Source organism: Diabrotica virgifera, chromosome 3, assembly GCF_917563875.1.
Source record: "Diabrotica virgifera virgifera chromosome 3, PGI_DIABVI_V3a".
NCBI classification, from domain to species: Eukaryota; Metazoa; Arthropoda; class Insecta; order Coleoptera; family Chrysomelidae; genus Diabrotica; species Diabrotica virgifera.
In genome coordinates, this window is record NC_065445.1 from 68832039 (window position 1) to 68853364 (window position 21326).

A 21326-nucleotide genomic window follows, 5' to 3' on the forward strand; every position below is an offset into this window, starting at 1 on the left:
TACGATTTTGCCAAAACTACTGGCAACATTGTAATAAAATTTGGCGAGTTTTAAAAGGTAGTTGTTGTGCATTTTTTGACATACAATTAAGAATTTTATATTTATCATTGGCGCGTGTACGGGTAATAGCCTGAAATTTTTACAGAAAAAAGATAGTACGCCACTGATATATTTAAAATTAACAATCCTTTTTGAATTCCTCGTTTAATTTGTGACAAAAAATCTATCTTCCTATTTTTCATACGACGCGCCATTTTTATTCAAAAAATAAAACATCTTAACCCTTACAAAGTATTCGAACTTATATTAGTAGTTTCTACATCTGTATTAAACTCGTACGTCCATTATAAAAACTAATTCTAATACTTTGGAAGCGTTAAGATATTTTATTTTTTGCAGCAAAACGGCGCCTCGTATGAAAAAATGATAGGATTGTTTTTTTATCGCAAATTGAATGAGGAATTTAAAAATGATTGTTAATTTGAAATATGTCAGTGGCGTACTATCTTTTTTTCTTTGAAAAGTTCAGACCATTACCCCTAAGCGCGCCAATGATAAATATAAAATTCTTAATTGTATGTCAAAAAATGCACAACAACTACCTCTTAAAACTCGCCAAATTTTATTACAATGTTGCCAGTAGTTTTGGCAAAATCGTAAAAATTGTGTAAAATTTTGTTTTCTTCAACGCCCTGTATATTGAAAATGGATGGGATTACAAAAAATTTTTATTAAGCAAACCCCAATTATTTTTCAGTTTTTTACCTATTCTAGTGACGGTATTACCTTTTTGAAAAATATGTATAAAATTATATCAAAAAACGAAAAAAAAAACCGAAAAAATGCGGTTTTTTATTTTTAAAGGTGCGTTTCACCAATTTTAAAAATTTGAAAAAATTCAGGGTGAAATAATATGCAAAAATACACGTTATATATTTTTTTCGTGAAAACGAATGTCTTAGTTATTTTTTTATACTCATTTAAAATTTTAAAATCGTTCTAAAATTTAAATTTCCCGCCAAAAATAAAAAAAAAACTTTTTCAGACAGAACTTTTTAAAGCTTACAACTTTTTTATTTAAAGTTTTTCGCTAGTTCTCGATGCGGCTGAGATAAAAAATAAAAACTTAAAAAGCCTAATTAGGCTCTAGGTGGGTCACATGACCACCTAGGGGGCTAAAAATTTCAGAAAGTTAGTTTCACTATATATGCTAAACGGTGACCTATATGGAATTCGAATCGAGTTGGGGGCACTTTTCATCATCTTACCCGTCTAGGCCCTTTCGGCATAATTTCAAAATTTAAGTCATTAAATTGTCTGCGCAAAAAATAGAAGCAAACCATTAAACTTAGTTTTTTGTGCTCTTTTTAAATGTTCAAACGAACTTTGAAAATATCATTATACAGGGATGTTTTTCAAGGTCACAAGGTCACATTTTTTTGTTAATCCGGACCTGGATTTTTGTTGTGATTGATATGTGGGTCGTTCCACTGTAGTAAATAAGTATTAATTATTTTTAAAATAAGTATTTAGTCATTAACTTTATTAATTTATTATTAACAGTTACTAATACCTGCTTTTAAATCTCAGAGTCTTAAAAAATTTCAATAGATTCAATTTCAAAATTAAAGTCATTAAATTTTCTGCGCAAAAAGTTAAAGCGAAGCTATGAACTCAGTTTTTTGTGCTCTTTTCAAATGTGCAAACCAATTTAAAAATTTTAATATGCAGGGTGTTGTTTCAAGGTCACAATTACTTTATGTTTTTTTGTTAATCCGGACCTTTCTTGTGATTAGTAAATGAATCGTTCTAATGTAGTAAATAAGTATTGATTATTTTTAGAATGAGTATTTGTTCATTAACATTAATAATTTATTATTACAAGTTAATAATAACTGCTTTTTAATCTAAGAGTTCTTAAGAACCTAAATAATATTTCAAAATTAAAGTTATTAAATTGTCTGGCCGAAAAATTTAAGCGAACCATTAAACTTAGTTTTCTGTGGTCTTTTCAAATATGCAAACGGATTTTAAAAATTTCAATATATAGGGTGTTGTTTCAAGGTCACAAAGAATTTATAATTTTTTGTAGTCCGGACCTGGATTTTTTTTGTGATTAGTAGTCGGATGGGTTGTGTTGTAAATGAGACATATGTGTACCAGATATCAAAAAAATATACAGGGTGGTTCTAAAGTTATGGGTCCAGAGAGAAATGGGCGAAATCGATAAAACACCCTGTAACTCGGTTATAAAAATCGGTGAGGCAATAAATGTGGTATATTTAGAACCGCCTCAGTAACCTCTATTCACCATTCAAGTATTTCCGTTTCCCAATGAAACACCCTGTATATCATAAAAAGCATCAATGCCTGGCGTTCACTGATGATATAGCAATATAGTAGCAAAAAGCCAATAGGAACTGATACAGACAACTAAAGAAGTAAAAAAAAGCGATACCATATTCTTGTTGTAGTGCCTATCCGTTTCAGATGTTGGCAACCATCATGGCAATCTGTACTATGCACACTGCTGCCCTGAAAAGATTTGTGGTTGTTCTGTTGAACCACATACGTAGATTTTTCAGCCAGGAAATCCTTTGTCTTACTGGTCCTTCTACTTTTTCCTGTAAAATTAGTTGCAGCAGTCCATATCTTTCGCTGTTTCTCATAATGTGACCGAGGTATTCGATTTTGGTTGTTTTTAGTGTGATTAACAGCGCTTTTTCTTTTTGTAATCTTAATAAAATGCCCTGATTAGTAATGCTGTCGGACAAGATATCTTCAGAATTCGACGATAAACCCACATTTCGAAACCCTCAATTTTCTTGCAGATGGCGTCTGTGAGAGTTCACGACACTACAACCATATAGGAAGGATATAACATCATAGTACTCTCAGAGCCGGATTTAAGGCAGTGGAGGCCCCTGGGCAGAATTGTCGTGGGGCCCTACCTTCTACCATTAAAAAAATTGTTATTATAACTATGGTAGGTACCTATACACATATACAGCCAACTACAGGGTTTTCCCGCTTATAAATTAAAAAAAATGTTGATCTAAGCTCTGCAGTTAGTTAGCATTTAGCATCAGAACTAAATATAAACGCAGTGTCACTCAACGTTTGGAAACGCATCATTCACATTCTTTTCTTTTAGCAGTCAGTACATTTGAAGTGCTTTACTTATATTTGATGAGACGATTTCCTCTTTAAATGAACTAAAAAATTCTACAAATTGTACCAGTTCGATACACAGGTTTTCATCTAAATCCTTGCTATAAATGTCGGTAAGTTTCATTAAGTGAGCTTCAATTTCATTAAATTTTCAAAATTATGTGAAAATACAACATTGGAATGAATGGATTCATATGCAGAAAGCCTCTGACGTAAAGGGAAAATGAAGTTATCTATAATACCGATAAAATTTCTAGTCCTAAATTTCTCCGATGTTGTCATTTCAGTCTCTGGAGATGTTCCATAATGCAGTGGAGTCAGTCGAATATGCCTTAAAAGAATATAAATTCTTTAAGTGATCTAAGTGCCACCACTCCTGAATTAAGATCAATATTTGGATCTTGGAGAATAAAACTTGAGCTGTTTGTCCTCTTTAAGATTTCATTCTAAAATATTGCAAATATTTCTGTTTCCAGTAGTCAGGGGCGATTATACAAACCATTTGCATCGCTACGAGTTTTAAATTGTTGCTCTTCGTCTTCTCAAATTTTGGATAATGCTCCTTTAATCTGATTATAACCTTAACTAGTGCTTTTGCGGCATCACTTCTAAATAACCATCTAGTAGTATGTATTACTCCTTTACATAGGCGTAACCAGGAAGGGGTTTTGGGGTCATAATCCCCCCCCCATTGGGATGTACTTTGAGCTCTATACGCTTAACACCATACCCCTCAGAGACCTTCCAGTAGTTGTAACCCCCCCTTTCAGGTAGTTGTAACCCCCCCCCCTTAGGATCATCCTGGTTACGCCTATGCTCCTTTAGGAACAATAATATTTCTGCCACGGTAGACGTTGCTCTCGCTTAAAGACGCAGCTTTTAAACATCCAAATAACAAGTTGTATCTATGTATGTATATGTAGAGGAAGTGAAAAATACATATACTTCATATAGTTTTTTAAAGAACTCAAAGAATGCTTTGGCAGCAGGACAACACTCAGCTGCAGCTTTTGCAACTTTTATAGACTGTGCTGCACACAACGCCAAGATATATTCTCTAATTTTAGCCTGACTGAACACCATTGTATTTTCGACTCACAACTGACGCGTTTTCGTAGGACTATCCCCTGCAGGTTTTCAAATTTCAAATCGATATCACGTTCTTACACGAATGTCATTAGATAATTAAATATATCTTCTGCTTTATGACCGTGTTTAGACCTACTTCTATTCATCAATTAAATGATTACATATAAGGATTTTAGTACAGGGCTGAACAATATTTATTTAAATATATAGAATACATGATTTCACCGTCATCTAGTATATAACGTTAGCCTTCAATAAGGATCATATGGCATATCACTATGTGTACCTAAATATACCTAATGATTTTAGGTTGTTAGGAACCAATACACAGAATCCAAATACTATTCCTAAGAGAGAAGTGAGGCCGCCATCTTTATACAATGGGCTTAATGTACATGAAAACAGATCACCAAGGCAAGTAAAAGTAAAGAATGAATATTATTAAAACGTTTTTATATACTTCACTTGGTCTTTGTCACTATATATGTCCGGTAAGCATATTTACAGATGCTAGCGTGTGTAGACACCAAGGTGTTGAAATCAGTTAGGGTTTGGAAAAACAGTACGTTTACAGATGCTAGCGTGTGTTGACACCAGGGTGTTGAAATCAGTTAGGGTTTGGAAAAACAGTACGTTTACAGATGCTAGCGTGTGTTGACACCAGGGTGTTGAAATCAGTTAGGGTTTGGAAAAACAGTACGTTTACAGATGCTAGCGTGTGTTGACACCAGGGTGTTGAAATCAGTTAGGGTTTGGAAAAATAGTACATTTACAGATGCTAGCCTGTGTAGACACCAGGGTGTTGAAATCAGTTAGGGTTTGGAAAAACAGTACGTTTACAGATGCTAGCGTGTGTTGACACCAAGGTGTTGAAATCAGTTAGGGTTTGGAAAAATAGTACATTTACAGATGCTAGCGTGTGTTGACACCAGAGTGTTGAAATCAGTTAGGGTTTGGAAAAATAGTACATTTACAGATGCTAGCGTGTGTAGACACCAGGGTGTTGAAATGAGTTAGGGTTTGGAGAAACAGTACATTTACAAATACTAACAGATTAGGACACCAGAGTGTTGAAACCAGCTAGCTTTTTTAGTGGCGATACATGCATAGATGCTAACGGCTATTGACATTGATATTATATACCTACTTCTGTGAAAAAATATTTAAGTGATTTAGATATTAATAAATAATTAAACGTTGTTAGGATATTAACAATATAAATATACAGGGTGATTCATTAAGAATGTCCAATCTCTGAATTGTAGATTCTAGACCTGAAAATAATAAGATTTAACACAAATGACTTAGATAAAATGTGGCTCGTTACTGAGCTACAGGGTGTTTTATTTAAAAATTTAATAACCATTTTTACACAGTACTTTAACACTATTTGACGTATCCTTGTCATATTTGGCAGACAGTGTAAGTACTGTGTACCCTATTAAATTATGGTAAACAAACGTTTCTGGCTACTACCAGAGGCATACGACAGGGGAAAGTGAATTGTTGACCCTTCCAAATTCTACGCCAGTGACGGCGTAGAATTATTGATCAAAATAGCTGTGTCGTTTCATTTTTAAATTCAAATATCTCGAAAACTAACGACTTTATCGTTACAAATGAAGAGTACCTATATTGTTTACATAGAATGGATTAAAGAATCTAAACATTGAGCTAAAATAGCAATTCTGCCAGTGGCGTAGAATTTGGGAACATAGGGTACACAGTACTTACACTTTCTGCCAAGTATGACAAGGATATGTAAAAATTGTTAAAATTAAATAATTTTTTAGTAAATTTGTGGCTTATTTCCCATTAAAAATAGTTAAATAGTGTAAAAATACTGAGTAAAAATAGTTATTAAATTTTTAAATAAAACACCCTGTAGCTCAGTAACGAGCCACATTTTATCTAAGTGATTTGGGTTAAATCTTATTATTTTTAGGTATGGAATCTACAACTCAGAGGTTGGATATTCTCAATGAATCACCCTGTATTAACACAAAAGAACAACATAAAAATATTAGGTTAATGAGCAGATCCGTGCCCTTTAGCGTAAGGTTTGTTTTGTGTGATGTTTCTCATCAGGTTTCTACTTCTTTTTTTTTTCAATCTGGACGTCCGTCCAAACCGAGGCCAAAAAAGGAAAAAAAAAAGAAGTAGAAACCTGATGAGAAACATCACACAGAACCAACCTAACGCTAAAAGGCATGGATCTGCTCATTAACCTAATATTTTTTATGTTGTTCTTTTGTGTTAATACAGGGTGATTCATTAAGAATGTCCAACCTCTGAGTTGTAGATTAGATTCCAGACCTCAAAATAAAAAGATTTAACCCAAATCACTTAGATAAAATGTGGCTCGTTACTGAGTTACAGGGTGTTTTATTTAAAAATTTAATAACTATTTTTACTCAGTACTTTAACAGTATTTAACTATTTTTAATGTGAAATAAGCCACAATTTTACAAAAAAAAAGATTTAATTTTAACACTATTTAACGTGTCCTTGTCATACTTGGCAGAAAGTGTAAGTACTGTGTACCCTATTAAATTATGGTAAACAAATGTTTCTGGCTACTAGCAAAGGCGTACGACAGGGTATAGCAGCGTTTCTCAACCTTTTACCCTTTGCGACCCAATCTTCCATAATTATTTTCACCGCGCCCCCCCTCGTTCAATAATTTTGACAAAAAACAGTAAAATCTTACTTTTTAGTATTGAGTGCTCTTTATGATTATAACTCCTATTCAGTGTTCATGTGTATTTTATTTTTTATTTTGTCAGAATTTTGTTTTGCTTTGATTTTAGTAAATAGTTAATGATGTTGGTGTATTTTTTTATATGCTCACGCCCCCCCCCCCATTACTAAAAGCGCGCCCCGTTATGGGGGCGCGCCCCACAGGTTGAGAATCGCTGGGGTATAGTAAATGGTTGACCCTTCCCAAATTCTACGCCACGGGCAGAATTGCTATTTTAGCTCAATGTTTAGATTCTTTAATCCATTCTATGTAAACACAATACTTTTCATTCGTAACGATAAAGTCGTTAGTTTTAGAGATATTTGAAGTTAAAAATGAAACGGCACAGCTATTTTGATTAATGTTTTGTGCCCCTCCGTTTTTAACATCAAATATCTCGCAAACTAATTATTTTATCGTTACGAATGAAGAATATATTGTTACATGGGAAGTATTAGAGGATACAAAAGTTCTCCTAAAATAGCAATTCCGTCAGTGGCGTAGAATTTGGACGGGTCAACAATTCACTTTCTTCTGTAGTACGCCTCTGGTAGCAGCCAGAAACGTTTGTTTGCCATAATTTAATAGGGTACACAGTACTTACACTTTCTGCCAAGTATGACAAGGATACGTCAAATAGTGTTAAAGTACTGAGTAAAAATGTTTATTAAATTTGTAAATAAAACACCCTGTAACTCAGTAACGAGCCACATTTTATCTAAGTCATTTGGGTTAAATCTCATTATTTTGAGGTCTAGAATCTACAACTCAGATATTGGATATTCTTAATGAATCACCCTGTATTTATATTGTTCATATCCTAACAACGTTTAATTATTATTAATATCTAAATCACTTACTTAAATATTTTTTCACAGAAGTAGGTATATAAAATCAATGTCAATAGCCGTTAGCATCTATGCATGTATCGCCACTAAAAAAGCTAGCTGGTTTCAACACTCTGGTGTCCTAATCTGTTAGTATTTGTAAATGTACTGTTTTTCCAAACCCTAACTCATTTCAACACCCTGGTGTCTACACACGCTAGCCTCTGTAAATGTACTGTTTTTCCAAACCCTAACTGATTTCAACACCCTGGTGTCTATACACGCTAGCATCTGTAAATATCCGTCCGGGAAATCTTGTAATTCATTATAAACATAGCGAATATAGGTCAGTGGTAGAGCATTCCACTGCAGATCTAGAGGTTCCCGGTTCAAACCCGGGTGTTCCGTTTTCTTATTTTTATTTTTGGTTTACTTTAGTTACCATTTTCATATTTTGTTAAGTTTATATACTAAATAGTATATTAAGTATGGAGAACGGTAAGGGTTTTATACCGATCGAAGACAATAGGGAACTTGCATATATTTTTAAATATTAAAATAATATTAAAAAATATAATGTAACATGATCATAAAACGCATGCATGCAAAAAAACAAATATTGTTAACCCATATGCTTATTACGACACATTGAAAAAACTATAAAATTCAAATTTCTTCAGAGACGCGTAAACGGGTCTGACGTCACGACCCACGTCTACCTGCTAGATTTCTATGAGTCGACAACAAAGCCGCTAGGATATTTCGAAATTATTTACAAATTCATTCACATTTACTTAAAACTCTCATGTAGAAGTTGATTGTAAATAAAAGTTCAAAAAAAAAGGTTGTTTTTGGGGATTGTATTAATTCCATTTTAATCATATTATTTAATTGGAAATTCCAAGGTATTTGTGTTCTTGTATAGTTCCATAATGAGTATATTTAGTTTCAAACTGAAATTGATCATTTTCAGTGCTACTTTATAAAGTAATGTTTTTAAATGTATAATATGACTGACTAGGGTTTTTCAAAAAGTTAATGTGACAATCTACAGTAGTTGATGTCTTCATGGTGGCAAATTTTATAAAAAGCAGTGAAAGTTATTCTATTGGAGAAATGCGAGGAGCCAAATAAGTAGGTACCTATTATAAGTATTATTAATAAACACATTTAAATTGTTTCTAACAATTGTTTTTAGTTACTCTGACTTTTATTACTAAAAGTTTTGTTTATTTTTAAGTTATTTTTATTTTCTTTCTTCTTTGTTATGAATTTAAAATATTTATAAATTATAGGTTTTAGTTTTGTTTATTACAAAATATTACGACCAGAAGTACATATATTTGGAACATTTAATAACCAATAGACAACCAAATAACCAATGTTACAATGTACAATGCAAAAGTACAGTTGCAAATAATGTTTCTATTTGAAAAAAAAAGTGTTGATTTTGCGTACCAGATACACACTTTAAAAATAATTCAAAATTTACTTATATTTGGATAGAATAGGACGCAGATATTATCGACAGTTTGATTAGTATAGCACAAGACTTTTGGAGTGTAAATATTTTCCCTCATCTATTTGGATCTGATAATTATTAAAAATAAATGGAATAAAAATTTGATAAAATAAATTCTTTATGTGAGAATGAAATTCATATTTTAAACTAAATATATATTTATATATTATAATAAAACATTCTTTCTTTTTCTTTTTCTTTTTATAAGTAATATTTTAGTAGTATCTATGTACTTACATTTTTTAAGAAATATGATATTAATGTAGGTATTTAATTTTGTTCAAACTTTATAATATAATTTGGCATTTGAGATACCTATGTTGTAAAATAAAAATGTATTTCCCTAAACTAAAAATAATATTATGAATGCATGAAAATCTTTATAAGATATTATCTGCAGAGTGCACGTCTGGCACTAGGCACTAGGCAGTAGCCAAACGAGTACAGTGGTAAATATCATGGTTGGTGACGTCAGACCCAAGCGCGCGCTTTTAAAGTTGTTTGAAACGGTAATTTCGGGCGCGGAATTATAATCAGTTGTTGTACGTACCTATTAATTGTTAAGACGTAATATTTTGAATTTATCATTTTGAAACATAAATTAACAATTTTATGCAAAAATATTTTTATGTGCAAGTTCCCTATTGTCTGAGATCGGTTACCCTTACGTTCGACATGCTTATAACGTTTTTTGCACGATTGATACCATTATAAATTATAAAATTAAACATTTTCGTCATATTGACTAGTTTCATTCATTTTATCAAGATAGATACTTTGGTTGTTAGGTAGTAACTAGGGTGCATAACAACAATGGAGAATTGAGTTTTTATTTAGTTGTCAATAATTTTAAGTACAATTTTGATTATTATAAATTAAAATATGAGCGAAAGTGAATTTGAAGAAATTGAACGGGCTTGGGAAGAAGGGTGTTCCGCAAACAAATTGTACCATAAGTTTCAATATTAATAAATAATTCGTTAGTTTTCTTTATTCTTTCAAAAAATAAATTAAAATTAAGAGATTTTTTAACTCGACGGTAAGTGAATTACTTACCGTCGAGTTGGAGTACTTACCGTCGAGTTGGATTACTTACCGTCGAGTTGCTAGTTAATTTCACCTACTGACGTAAAATCTGTCACGATAAACAGTCAAAAATTATCAATCGTGCAAAAAATTTATATTTAACTAAGTCAATATACTAAAAATTCACATTTTCTTAATAGACCTGGATCCCGCCTATCAAAAAAAGTTGATATAGCAAGCTGAAAATTTGTTAATAGCTTAACGGTGTCTAGTCAGACAAACTTTGATGTATGTGAATACTGAAACAGGGGAAGTTTTAATTGTGGAACAGGTTAAAAATTTGGAACGGAAGACTACAAAAACGTTCCATGTATTTTGTCGGACAGAACTTCCAATTGATTTGTTACCATTTCATTAAACTTTCATGCAAAAATCAGACTGGTGTTTATCACTAACTGGTCGTTTTAATGAGTGGAACACGAATAACATGTCAAATGACAGGAATCATGTTGGCTAGTAATAGCAGTCTGATTTTTGCATGAGAGTTTAATGAAAGGGTAACAAATCAATTGGATGGGTACCCAGTCAAAATAGTCCCGTCGAAAAAGCTCCGACAAAATAGCCCCGACATAATATCCCGCACACAAAATAGCTCCGACAAAATAGCCTGCAGACAAAATAGCCGCGGAATAATAGCTCGCTCACAAAATAGCCCCGACAAAATAGTCCCGACAAAAAAGCTCCCTTCAGAATTCATCATGAAATAATCCCTTAAAAATACATTTTTTCGGAAATGGTAATTATCATTTATTCAGATCGGCGGGTGTAATTTCCTCACCAAAATAATCTTTTGCCTGCGTTTATAAGGGTATATCATAATCCCACAGGTATTTTCCTCACCAAGACCAAAATGGTTATTTCAGTTATTTCAGGTAGCTTTTACTAAAAGGCATTTAATTGAATTATTTATCTACTATTAACTTACAGTAGGTACCTATAATTATAATAATTAATTAATGAATTATAGTGTTTTATTTTTAGTCACAAATGGAATTTTGACAAAAATGGCATGTTTAATAGAAAGTGATCGCGGTAAACCTTACGCGGTTGGTATTTGAAAATTTTATTTTTTATAAAGTGAAAGTTTTAAAAAGTGAAGAAGTGTTCTGGAGGATAAAACAACTTGTAGTGCGAAATTTTTTACTATTGGTGCAACTTTTACAATATCTAGAAGTAGCCGACAACATAATCATGAACCAGATTGTCAGAAGTTAGATCGAAAAATTGTTTCTAACTATGTATTGTAAACGTAAAGCAGAAGAGAATTGAAAAACCAGCAAAAATTATACGCCAAGCACTTGCAGCTAATTTGTCTGAAACAATTACTACGATTGTTGTCAATTACATAAGAAAAAATATATAATTATCGACGAAAAGTGATGCCTGATCGACTTCCTTCCAATATTGATGAGGTTCAAGAATTTGTGACGGGGTGTGCTCAAAAAACAACAAGAGGGAAAATGTTCTCTTTCTAAACTGTGTCAAAAGTAGGATAATTGTATTTAGTTGTGAAACAAATATAAGACTTTTAGCCACATTGAATTTTATTACAGTCGAACCCGCTTATTAGAGTACCGGTTATAGGAATATCCCGGTTTAAGGAATATAAATTTGAGGTCCCGAAACGTTTCTATTTACTCCTTAATAAATTTATCCTTTTATAGGAATACATTTTAATTAATTAATATCGCTTAATCGAATATTATTTAAGTGGACGAACAACTTTTTATTCATATTTTCCAAAAAAATTAAAATTATGTCTGGGTTATTATATTTTTCAGATAATAAATACTTTATTACGCACCAGTTGGACCCTTTTACGAAATAAAACAGGCCATAGACTACCTACTTTAACTTGTCTCACAAAACTTGTAAAAATTTCTATTGCGACCTACCTCGTTGCAGTTATAAATTTTATTGGTTAATGGTTTATTGACTTCGACAATACAATGGCAGACAAGAATAGAAATGTTCTCTTTTATTAATATCCGCCCTGTCCATTCATAAACCCTATATGAGTTTGAATATTTTAACAATCCGTTTTTTGCCTGCCAATGTGCCAATTCATCAAAACACAGAATTCGAAAAAATAAAAGACGAATATTTTTAAGAGTTGTTTCGTTTGACCATAATTTATCGGTTTTCGAAGGTACTGAAGATTTAGAACAAAACAATGAAACCACCCAACTCAATATTAAAGCGAAAGATGAGGCAAAAGATGAAGATTTTTTCGATTTTGTGGATATTCCATCCAATTTGGCAAGTCCTAACCGTTTGTAATATTATAAGAAGATTTCTGGAGGGCCAATTCAATGTAATTTTTTCTAATTTGTATAACTTAAAGATTTTTCAAAAAAAATGAGAAGGAATTTTGTCGTATGCATTTTAAATAAGATAATATATACATGTTTACATATTGCACACATCTCATGCTTAATAATGGATTTATGCACAGAAAATGTAATTTGGTTTTTTAATAAAATAAGTTACACTGCTGTATCATTGACATAAAACGACCTAAAACCATATAAATATAATGTAAATGTAGGTACATACATAGTATGTACTATTATTGTGTAGGTCTATTCAGTAGGTACCCTTATTTCTACCAGCCATCAATGATCGGGTATTAGAATATCCCGGTTATAGGAATATTTTTGCTTGGCACGAAGGCTATTCCAATAAGCGGGTTCGACTGTATATGGATGGCACATTGCAATTATTCATTATTTATGGGCTAATTAATGGGCATTATATTTCTTTATTAAACTGTTTACTGCCAAACAAAAAAAAAACAGAAATTTACAACAATATTTTTTATTTGTTAAAATCAGAAATTTTTAAAGCTCTCAAAATTGAGTTTAATGTTAGTAAAATTTTTGAAGATTTTGAAAAGGAATGCAATCATTGAAATGTGTCCGAACACTAAAATACATGGTTGTAAATTTCACCTACACTAAGCTTGGTATAGAAATATCTTGGTCTCTTGATTTAATATCAGAATATAAAAATGATTCTGAAAGAGGCAAGTGGCTCAAACATACTTTTGAAGACGTATCAGATTGTTTTGTGTTTGATTTGAAATGAAATTTAAGATAGATAATATGTTGATTATTTAGTTGAAACTTATATAGACGAAAATGCCATATTCTCCCCATATTTGTGGACAGAGGCAAATTCTTCTGTTATTCGTATTACGAATGCTTGCGAATCTTTTCATTCGCATTTTAATTTATCGTTTTGTAATACGCATCCATCCATATATTATATTTTCTTTGAAAAAATTAAAGAATTTCAGGTAGTTACGTATGTTAAAATTTAAAGTTTCCATATTGCAAAACCTATCAAAGATAAACAAGTTAAACTGAAATTGAAAAATGTAGTAAATTTATTAATAAGATATCAGTCTAATCAAATGACTAGAATAGTTTTTGTAAAGTGTCTGTCTTATAATAGTAAATATTAAATAATAATTTATACGTCTTGCATATTATCTATATTATAAACGATTATTATAATGTAAAGAAATTATTCGGATTTCGGATGCTTTCATAATAGACATTCTTAAATTAAACCTATATTTTTATTTTATTACCTGAGTGAGTTGCTGAGGAAAATACCTACCGGATTAATAGGAACCTTTAAATTTGGTGAGGAAAATACCTGTCGGATTATATGTTTTTACTGGTTGGTGAGGAATTTACCTCCGCCCATTCAGATGTTTATCTTAACCACATTAAATAAAAATGGTCTTTTCAGAGAACTCGAACCCTGTCTTCTGTTTCGATTAAATGTGTTCTGCTTTTCGATTAAATTCAATGTTTAAGCCAGCTCCCACCAGCCATCTGCCTCTTGGAAGTTTGAACATTTAATTTAAGCGAAAAGCAATGCTTATTTGTCAAGTAAACATTTTTTCTGTTTTCTGACAGCAGTAAAATGTATTTTGAATTAAATAAATTACATAAATTCTTCATTTTTGTCAAATAATTTAAATTAAAAAAAAGTTTTTGGGCACCTTGTATAGATAATTATGTAAATGTTTATATTACTGAATAGCGAATTAAATAACTTTTCAAATGAGCTAGAACACGACCCCTACTCTCATTTAAAAAAATCATCGATTACGTCATCACGCCCAGATGGATGACGTCACTAGTATGACATATATACCAAAATATCGTAATTTAAAAATAAAAATCGACCAGTTTTAGGATTTTAGAAATAACGAATTTATTACTTTCATTTGCACCATACTGTATGTCTGAATTGCCGATATGAATGAGTCAGATTAAATTGAAATAAGAAGAAATTTTTTACCAAGCAACAACATTTTTGTTTAATTTATTAATATTTTGTATTTTGACAACGACGTCCGAAGTGGAAGTCGAAAGGTTAATAAAATAATTTTTTGAAGTTAAATTGTGGCTTATTTTCCAATTAGAATAGTAATTTAAAATAAATGGTATTGTGCCCTCGGAGATCGCTGGGAAAATTTACACTCAAAATAACAAAATTCAGTTTGGCAACACTGTGTGAATGTTGATAGTAACATAATATCCCTTTTAAGATAGACAGAACTGTAATTTAGTCCAGACAAATTAATATATGTTTTTGCCAACAAAAATGAGATTTTTCAACCAAATAATGTTTCAAATATGATGTGCAAAATAATTTTTAATTGGGTTCTGTTAATGAGCTTGTTTTTTGTCATTGAAGTAGAAAAAACTTTAAATTTCACTCATTAAATCATTATCGTCCAGTTACCGTCGTATTTATTTTAACTGTACTAATATCCGTCGATTAATTCTGAATGATTAATGGGTTGTTAAAACATTTTATCTGTAGGGGCTTCTGGAATGTCTTAAAAATATCGAATTTCATTGATAAAATGCGCATATCCCACCGATCTTCGCTTCGATCATACTCCCATAAACTTTTTATTGGGGGTGTTTTCGCCGGGGCTGTTTTAGCCGGGGCTGTCTTGACCGGGGCTATTTTGTGTGCGATCTATTTTGTCGGGGCGATTTTGTTTACGGGCTATTTTGTCGAGGCTATTTTGTATAGCATTTATAGATTACGAAAAAGCTTTTGACAGCATAGAATTATGGACTATTGAGGAAGCACTGGTCAATAGCAGAATCGATTCTAGATATAGGATATTAATACATAATATATACAAACATGCTGAAATGGTAGTCACGATGGATAATGACATGAAAACTAGGCCAATCAAAATCAACCGAGGAGTAAGACAGGGAGACACCATATCTCCAAAACTATTTCCTGCCGCACTTGAAGACATCTTTAAATCATTAAATTGGGAAACAAAGGGACTCTCGATAAATGGGAAGTATTTAAACCACCTAAGCTATGCAGATGACGTGGTACTAATAGCCGACAGCTGGAAAGAACTGAAGGTGATGATCGATGAGCTCAATAGAGAATCCTTAAAAAAGGACTAAAAATGAACTTGAGCAAAACTAAGCTAATGTCGAACAAAGATGATCAACCAACGATAACCATCCAAGGAACAAAAGTGGAACATGTAAAAGAATATATATATCTAGGTCAGAATATCAAGGTAAACAAAGAAAACCAAACTACCGAAATAAGCAGACGAGTAAGAATGGGATGGGGTGCATTCGGAAAACTCTCATATATACTAAAAGACAAAAAGATACCACAATACCTTCGAACCAAAGTGTTCGATTCTTGTATCCTTCCGGTTCTCACTTACGGAGCTCAAACCTGGACATTCACAAAAATGAACATGGACAAGATTAGAAAAACTCAAAGAGCCATGGAACTACAGATGCTTGGTATCTCACTCATACATCGGCAAACAAACGAAGCAACCCGAAACAAAACAAAAGTAAGGGATGCCGTGGAACAAGCGGCTAAATTAAAATGGAAATGGGCAGGACACAACGAACGTCTCGAAAATGGTAGATGGAGCAAAGAAGTTGGAAACTGGCGACCGTACGAAGCGAAGAGACCAAGAGGAAGACCTCCAATGCGCTGGAGCGATGACATCAGAAGAGTCGCAGGACCAATGTGGAAACGCCTCACACACAACAGAGATGAATGGCGAGAAATGGGAGAGGCCTTTATTCGACATTTCGAATAGAAAAAAAGGCTATAAAAAAATTGTATCCGGGCTATTTTGACGGGGCTTTTTTGACGGGGCTGTTTTGACCGGGCCATTTTGACGGGTCACGAATTGGATGTTTTGTCCGACAAAATACATGGGACGTTTTCGTAATCTGGCGTTCCAAATTTTTAAACTGTTCCACAATTAAAACTCCCCTGTTCCAGTGTTCTCGTACATCAAAGTTTGTCCGACTAGTTACCGTTAGGCTATTAACAAATTTTCAGCTTGCTACTAATCAACTTTTTTTGGCATGCGGGATCCAGGCCTATAATATGATATTAGCTATATTAAGGTAGGTATATCACAATTATTATTCTTTCGAAGCATGTTTCATTAATTTTTTACAATTTTAAACATTTTATTTGAAACAACCATATAGGTAATAATGTTATATTGTGTCCTATATTATATTATAACAAAACCGTGACTAGGATACCTGGCTTTCACCCAGGAGGCTTAGGTTCGATTTCCGGCATTGGAGATCGTTTTTGTTTTTCAAATTGCCATTTTGATTTGAAACATAATAATTGTTTTTATAATACTTTTTTATATTGTGTTCTCTAATTAATAAATACGTGGTATTATAAACAGTTCTATTTGACATAAAATTTAACTATTTTGTGTGAACATTTTCATTCACAAAAAAACACCGAATATCAAAGAAAATTTTTTATTATAAATTATAAGCATAACAAGTGGAGATAAGAGCTGGAGATAAGACACTGTACGTCGGAGCATATTATGGACACCCGTGTTGAGCTGCCCCCCCCCCCCCACTTGCGAAAATCAAAAAACAAATAGCCCTGATTTATGAGCTATTTATGAGCTCTCATATTCCGCAAACTAAAAATTTTGAGCTCGTTCCACTGAGCAGGAATTCATTACTTTAGTGGTCAGCCCCCCCCCCACTACTTAAAAATAGGAATATTGAATCGGTTTTTGCGGCAGAATTACGAGCTATTTATGAGCTCTTGAAATTATATAGTTTCGATTTTTGAGCTCATCCCCTTCACCCCCAAACAACCCTTTAATTGATTTAACTTAAGAGAAAAATGCTGAGAAAACTTAAAATATATCGTATTGCAGATATAATTCCTATAGCGTATATACTCTAAGAATAAACTATTAAATCACGTGCATTTCGATTATTGAGCTACAACCCCTTCGCAAGAAAACCACCCTATCTTCCCGGCTTAAGAGAAAGTTGTACTTAAAATGCATTAAATTAATTATTTGGCGACTACATATCATTTAATAATTTATAAGTTTCCAAATTACACGCATTTCAATGAGTAAATTGCAATTTATTTTGTATAGTGCAGTCACTGAAAGTAAAAATCAACGATTACCTTCAATTTCGGTGAACCTTCATCGATTTTCACGAAAATTGGTCAGTGGTTAGAGGATACCTCAAGAAACAAAGGTGACATGGTACCAACTTGCGCCTTTACCCTGAGGGTGGATACCGCCCCTTCTCGGGGGCGAAAATTATTTTATAAAAAATAACTGCACAAATCTATAAAAGAACAAATTATAAGCAAAATTTATTATATAAAGTTATTAAAATAAGTCAATACTTTTTAAGTTATTAAAGATCAAAGATTTTAATTATTCGTGAAAAAAATGCATGTTTTGAAGCGGTTTTTCGTAAATCACTGAAAAACTGTAAGTTTTTACAAAAAAGTTAATAGTAGTATAATTCGTATAGCTTATATTCTAAGAATAAACTCTTAAATCACGCGCCTTTCGATTATTGAGCTACAACCCCTTCGCAAGAAAACCATCCCATATTCCCGGCTTAAGAGAGAGTTGTACTTAAAATAATTTAAATTAATTATTTGGCGACTAGATATCGTTTAATAATTTATGAGCTCGCTAAAAATATACGCATCTCAATTATTGAATTGCCATTTTCTTTCTATAGTGCAGTCACTGAAGGTAAAAATCAACCATGACCTTCGATTTCGGTAAATCTCCATTCATTTTCACGAAATAGGTGAGCGGATTTTGATGATATCAACTTTTTCTGGAGCTCAGTTTTGCTAGGTATTTCTAAGTACTTTGACAAGTATTTAGTACCTAAGTGTTATAAAATGCATCTCTTTCCCGTTATTTAACTTGAATCCTTAGATTTGAACAGTTGGAGAAAAAAATATACATTTAATTTGCAATAACTTACTTTAAATTAACATTAAAGAGTTTTTCATGTAAGCAATTTATTATATTTTTTATTAGCTTCAATTTTAGTAATGAAAACTTTTTTGTAAAAACTTACAGTTTTTGAGTTATTTAAGAAAAATCGCTTTAAAGCATGCATTTTCTTTCACAAAAATTAAAATATTTGATCTTTAATAACTCAAAAAGTATTGATTTATTTTAATCACATTATATAACAAATTTTGCTTACAATATGTCCCTCTCTCGATTTGTGGGGTTATTTTTAATAAAGTAATGTTCACCCCTGAGAAGGGGTGACATATACCCCAGGTTAAAACCCCAAGTTGTTACTGTCAATTCGTGAAAATGAATGGAGATTTACCGAAATCGAAGGTCATAGTTGATTTTTACCTTCAGTGACTGCACTATAGAAAGAAAATGGCAATTCAATAATTGAGATGCGTATATTTCGCAACATCATAAATTATGAAACGATAATATGTAGTCGCTAAATAATTAATTTAAATTATTTTAAGTACAACTCTCTCTTAAGCCGGGAATATGGGATGGTTTTCTTGCGAAGGGGTTGTAGCTCTATAATCGAAAGGCGCGTGATTTAAGAGTTTATTCTTAGAATATAAGCTATACGAATTAAACTACTATTAACTTTTTTGTAAAAACTTACAGCTTTTCAGTGATTTACGAAAAACCGCATAACATGCATTTTTTTCACGAATAATTAAAATCTTTGGTCTTTAATAACTTAAAAAGTATTGACTTATTTTATTAACTTTATATAATAAATTTTGCTTTTAATTTGTTCTTTTATTGATTTGTACAGTTATTATTTATAAAATAATTTTCACCCCCGAGAAGGGGCGGTATCCACCCTCAGGGTAAAGGCGCAAGGTGGTACCATGTCACCTTTGTTTCTTGACGTATCCTCTAACAACTGACCAATTTTCGTGAAAATCGATGAAGGTTCACTGAAATTGAAGGTAATCGTTGATTTTCACCTTCAGTGACTGCACTATACAAAATAAATTGCAATTTACTGATCTAAATGCGCGTACTTTGGAAGCTTATAAATTATTAAATGATGTGTAGGCGCCAAATAATTAGTTTAATGCATTTTAAGTACAACTTTCTTTTGAGCCGGGAAGATAGGGTGGTTTTCTTGCGAAGGGGTTGTAGCTCAATAATCGAAATGCACGTGATTTAATAGTTTATTCTTAGAGTATATACGCTATATTAATTATATCCGCAATACGATATATTTTAAGTTTTCTCAGCATTTTTCTCTTAAGTTAAATCAATTAAAGGGTTGTTTGGGGGTGAAGGGGATGAGCTCAAAAATCGAAACTATATAATTTCAAGAGCTCATAAATAGCTCGTAATTCTGCCGCAAAAACCGATTCAATATTCCTATTTTTAAGTAGTGGGGGGAGTCAGCCCCCCCACTAAAGTATTAAATTCCTGCTCAGTGGAACGAGCTCAAAATTTTTAGTTTGCGGAATATGAGAGCTCATAAATAGCTCATAAATCAGGGCTATTTGTTTTTTGATTTTTGCAAGTGGGGGGGGGGGCAGCTCAACACGGGTATTATGGACTTGGAGTCCGAAACGAGCGAGAAGACCTCCTAGAAACATTCGCGGAAGACTCTGTGTCACCAACACTTTCTTCCAATTACCTCCTCGCAAGCTGTAGGTACACGTAGAAATCCCCTCAATACAGACCCGGAAGAATTTATTTATTTATTTACTAAGTACCTAAATAAATGATTCCAAAACAGCTTTCAAGATTTATCCTGGAGCAGATTTTGAGACGGACCACGTTCCACTGATGGGAGTATTCTGAGTTAAACTCAAAAGAGTGCAGAAAAGAAAATCGATCTACGTATGCTAAAAGAAGTTAATACCGAAATGGGAGTTCAAGCCACGTTGAACGAGCAAGTGAGTGTAATAAAGACGAATCGAACGAAGAACAAACGATCAAACAGATTACAGATATAGTTTAAAATGTAAACGATAAACACTTAAAGGTAGATAAATTAATGAAGAAAAAATCATGGATGGCAGATGATATCCTGAAACTAATGGACGAAAGAATAAGAGCTAGAAATGACCCAAACAAATATAAAACGATTAATAGTCCAAGTAATGAAGCTTAAAATAGGACAAAACTTCGCAATTTTTACAGAATGGATCGGTTTGCTTGAAAATTTGAGAATAAGTAGTGGATAGTCCAAGGATCAAAATCTATATCATGCCGATAGGCGCTTTTACTATGGGGGTTGTTGCCACCCCATCTCGGGGGGTGGAAATTTTTTATTATATTTTAATCGAAAATGTTGGTAAAAACGTTCATTCTAAACAAAAAACCTTCTATACATTTTTTTGATAAAATTGACAGTTTTCGAGTTATTCGCTATCGAAAGTGTTAGTTTTATATCGAAAGATCAATGTTTTTAATAAGATTTCTGCTAATAACTCCAAAAGTTTTCGTTTTATCAAAACAACTTTACTAAACAAAAATGTACCTTTTGAACAAATATACAAAACCGTTTTTTTAAATTTTCTTTAA

General features: G+C 32.3%; 1 protein-coding gene across 3 annotated transcripts in view; it reads left to right on the forward strand.

Moving 5' to 3' along the window:
* LOC126881115 (prothrombin-like) overlaps positions 1–21326 on the forward strand; it is a 131132-nt gene that overhangs the window by 46650 nt on the left and 63156 nt on the right. For 2 of the 3 annotated variants that reach the window (XM_050645166.1, XM_050645168.1), the window contains exon 4: positions 4570–4674. The exons of the other annotated variant lie outside the window; for it this stretch is intronic. In XM_050645166.1, the coding sequence (XP_050501123.1) occupies positions 4570–4674 (105 nt within the window). The remainder of the gene's footprint in view (positions 1–4569; positions 4675–21326) is intronic. 3 annotated transcript variants of the gene reach the window in all.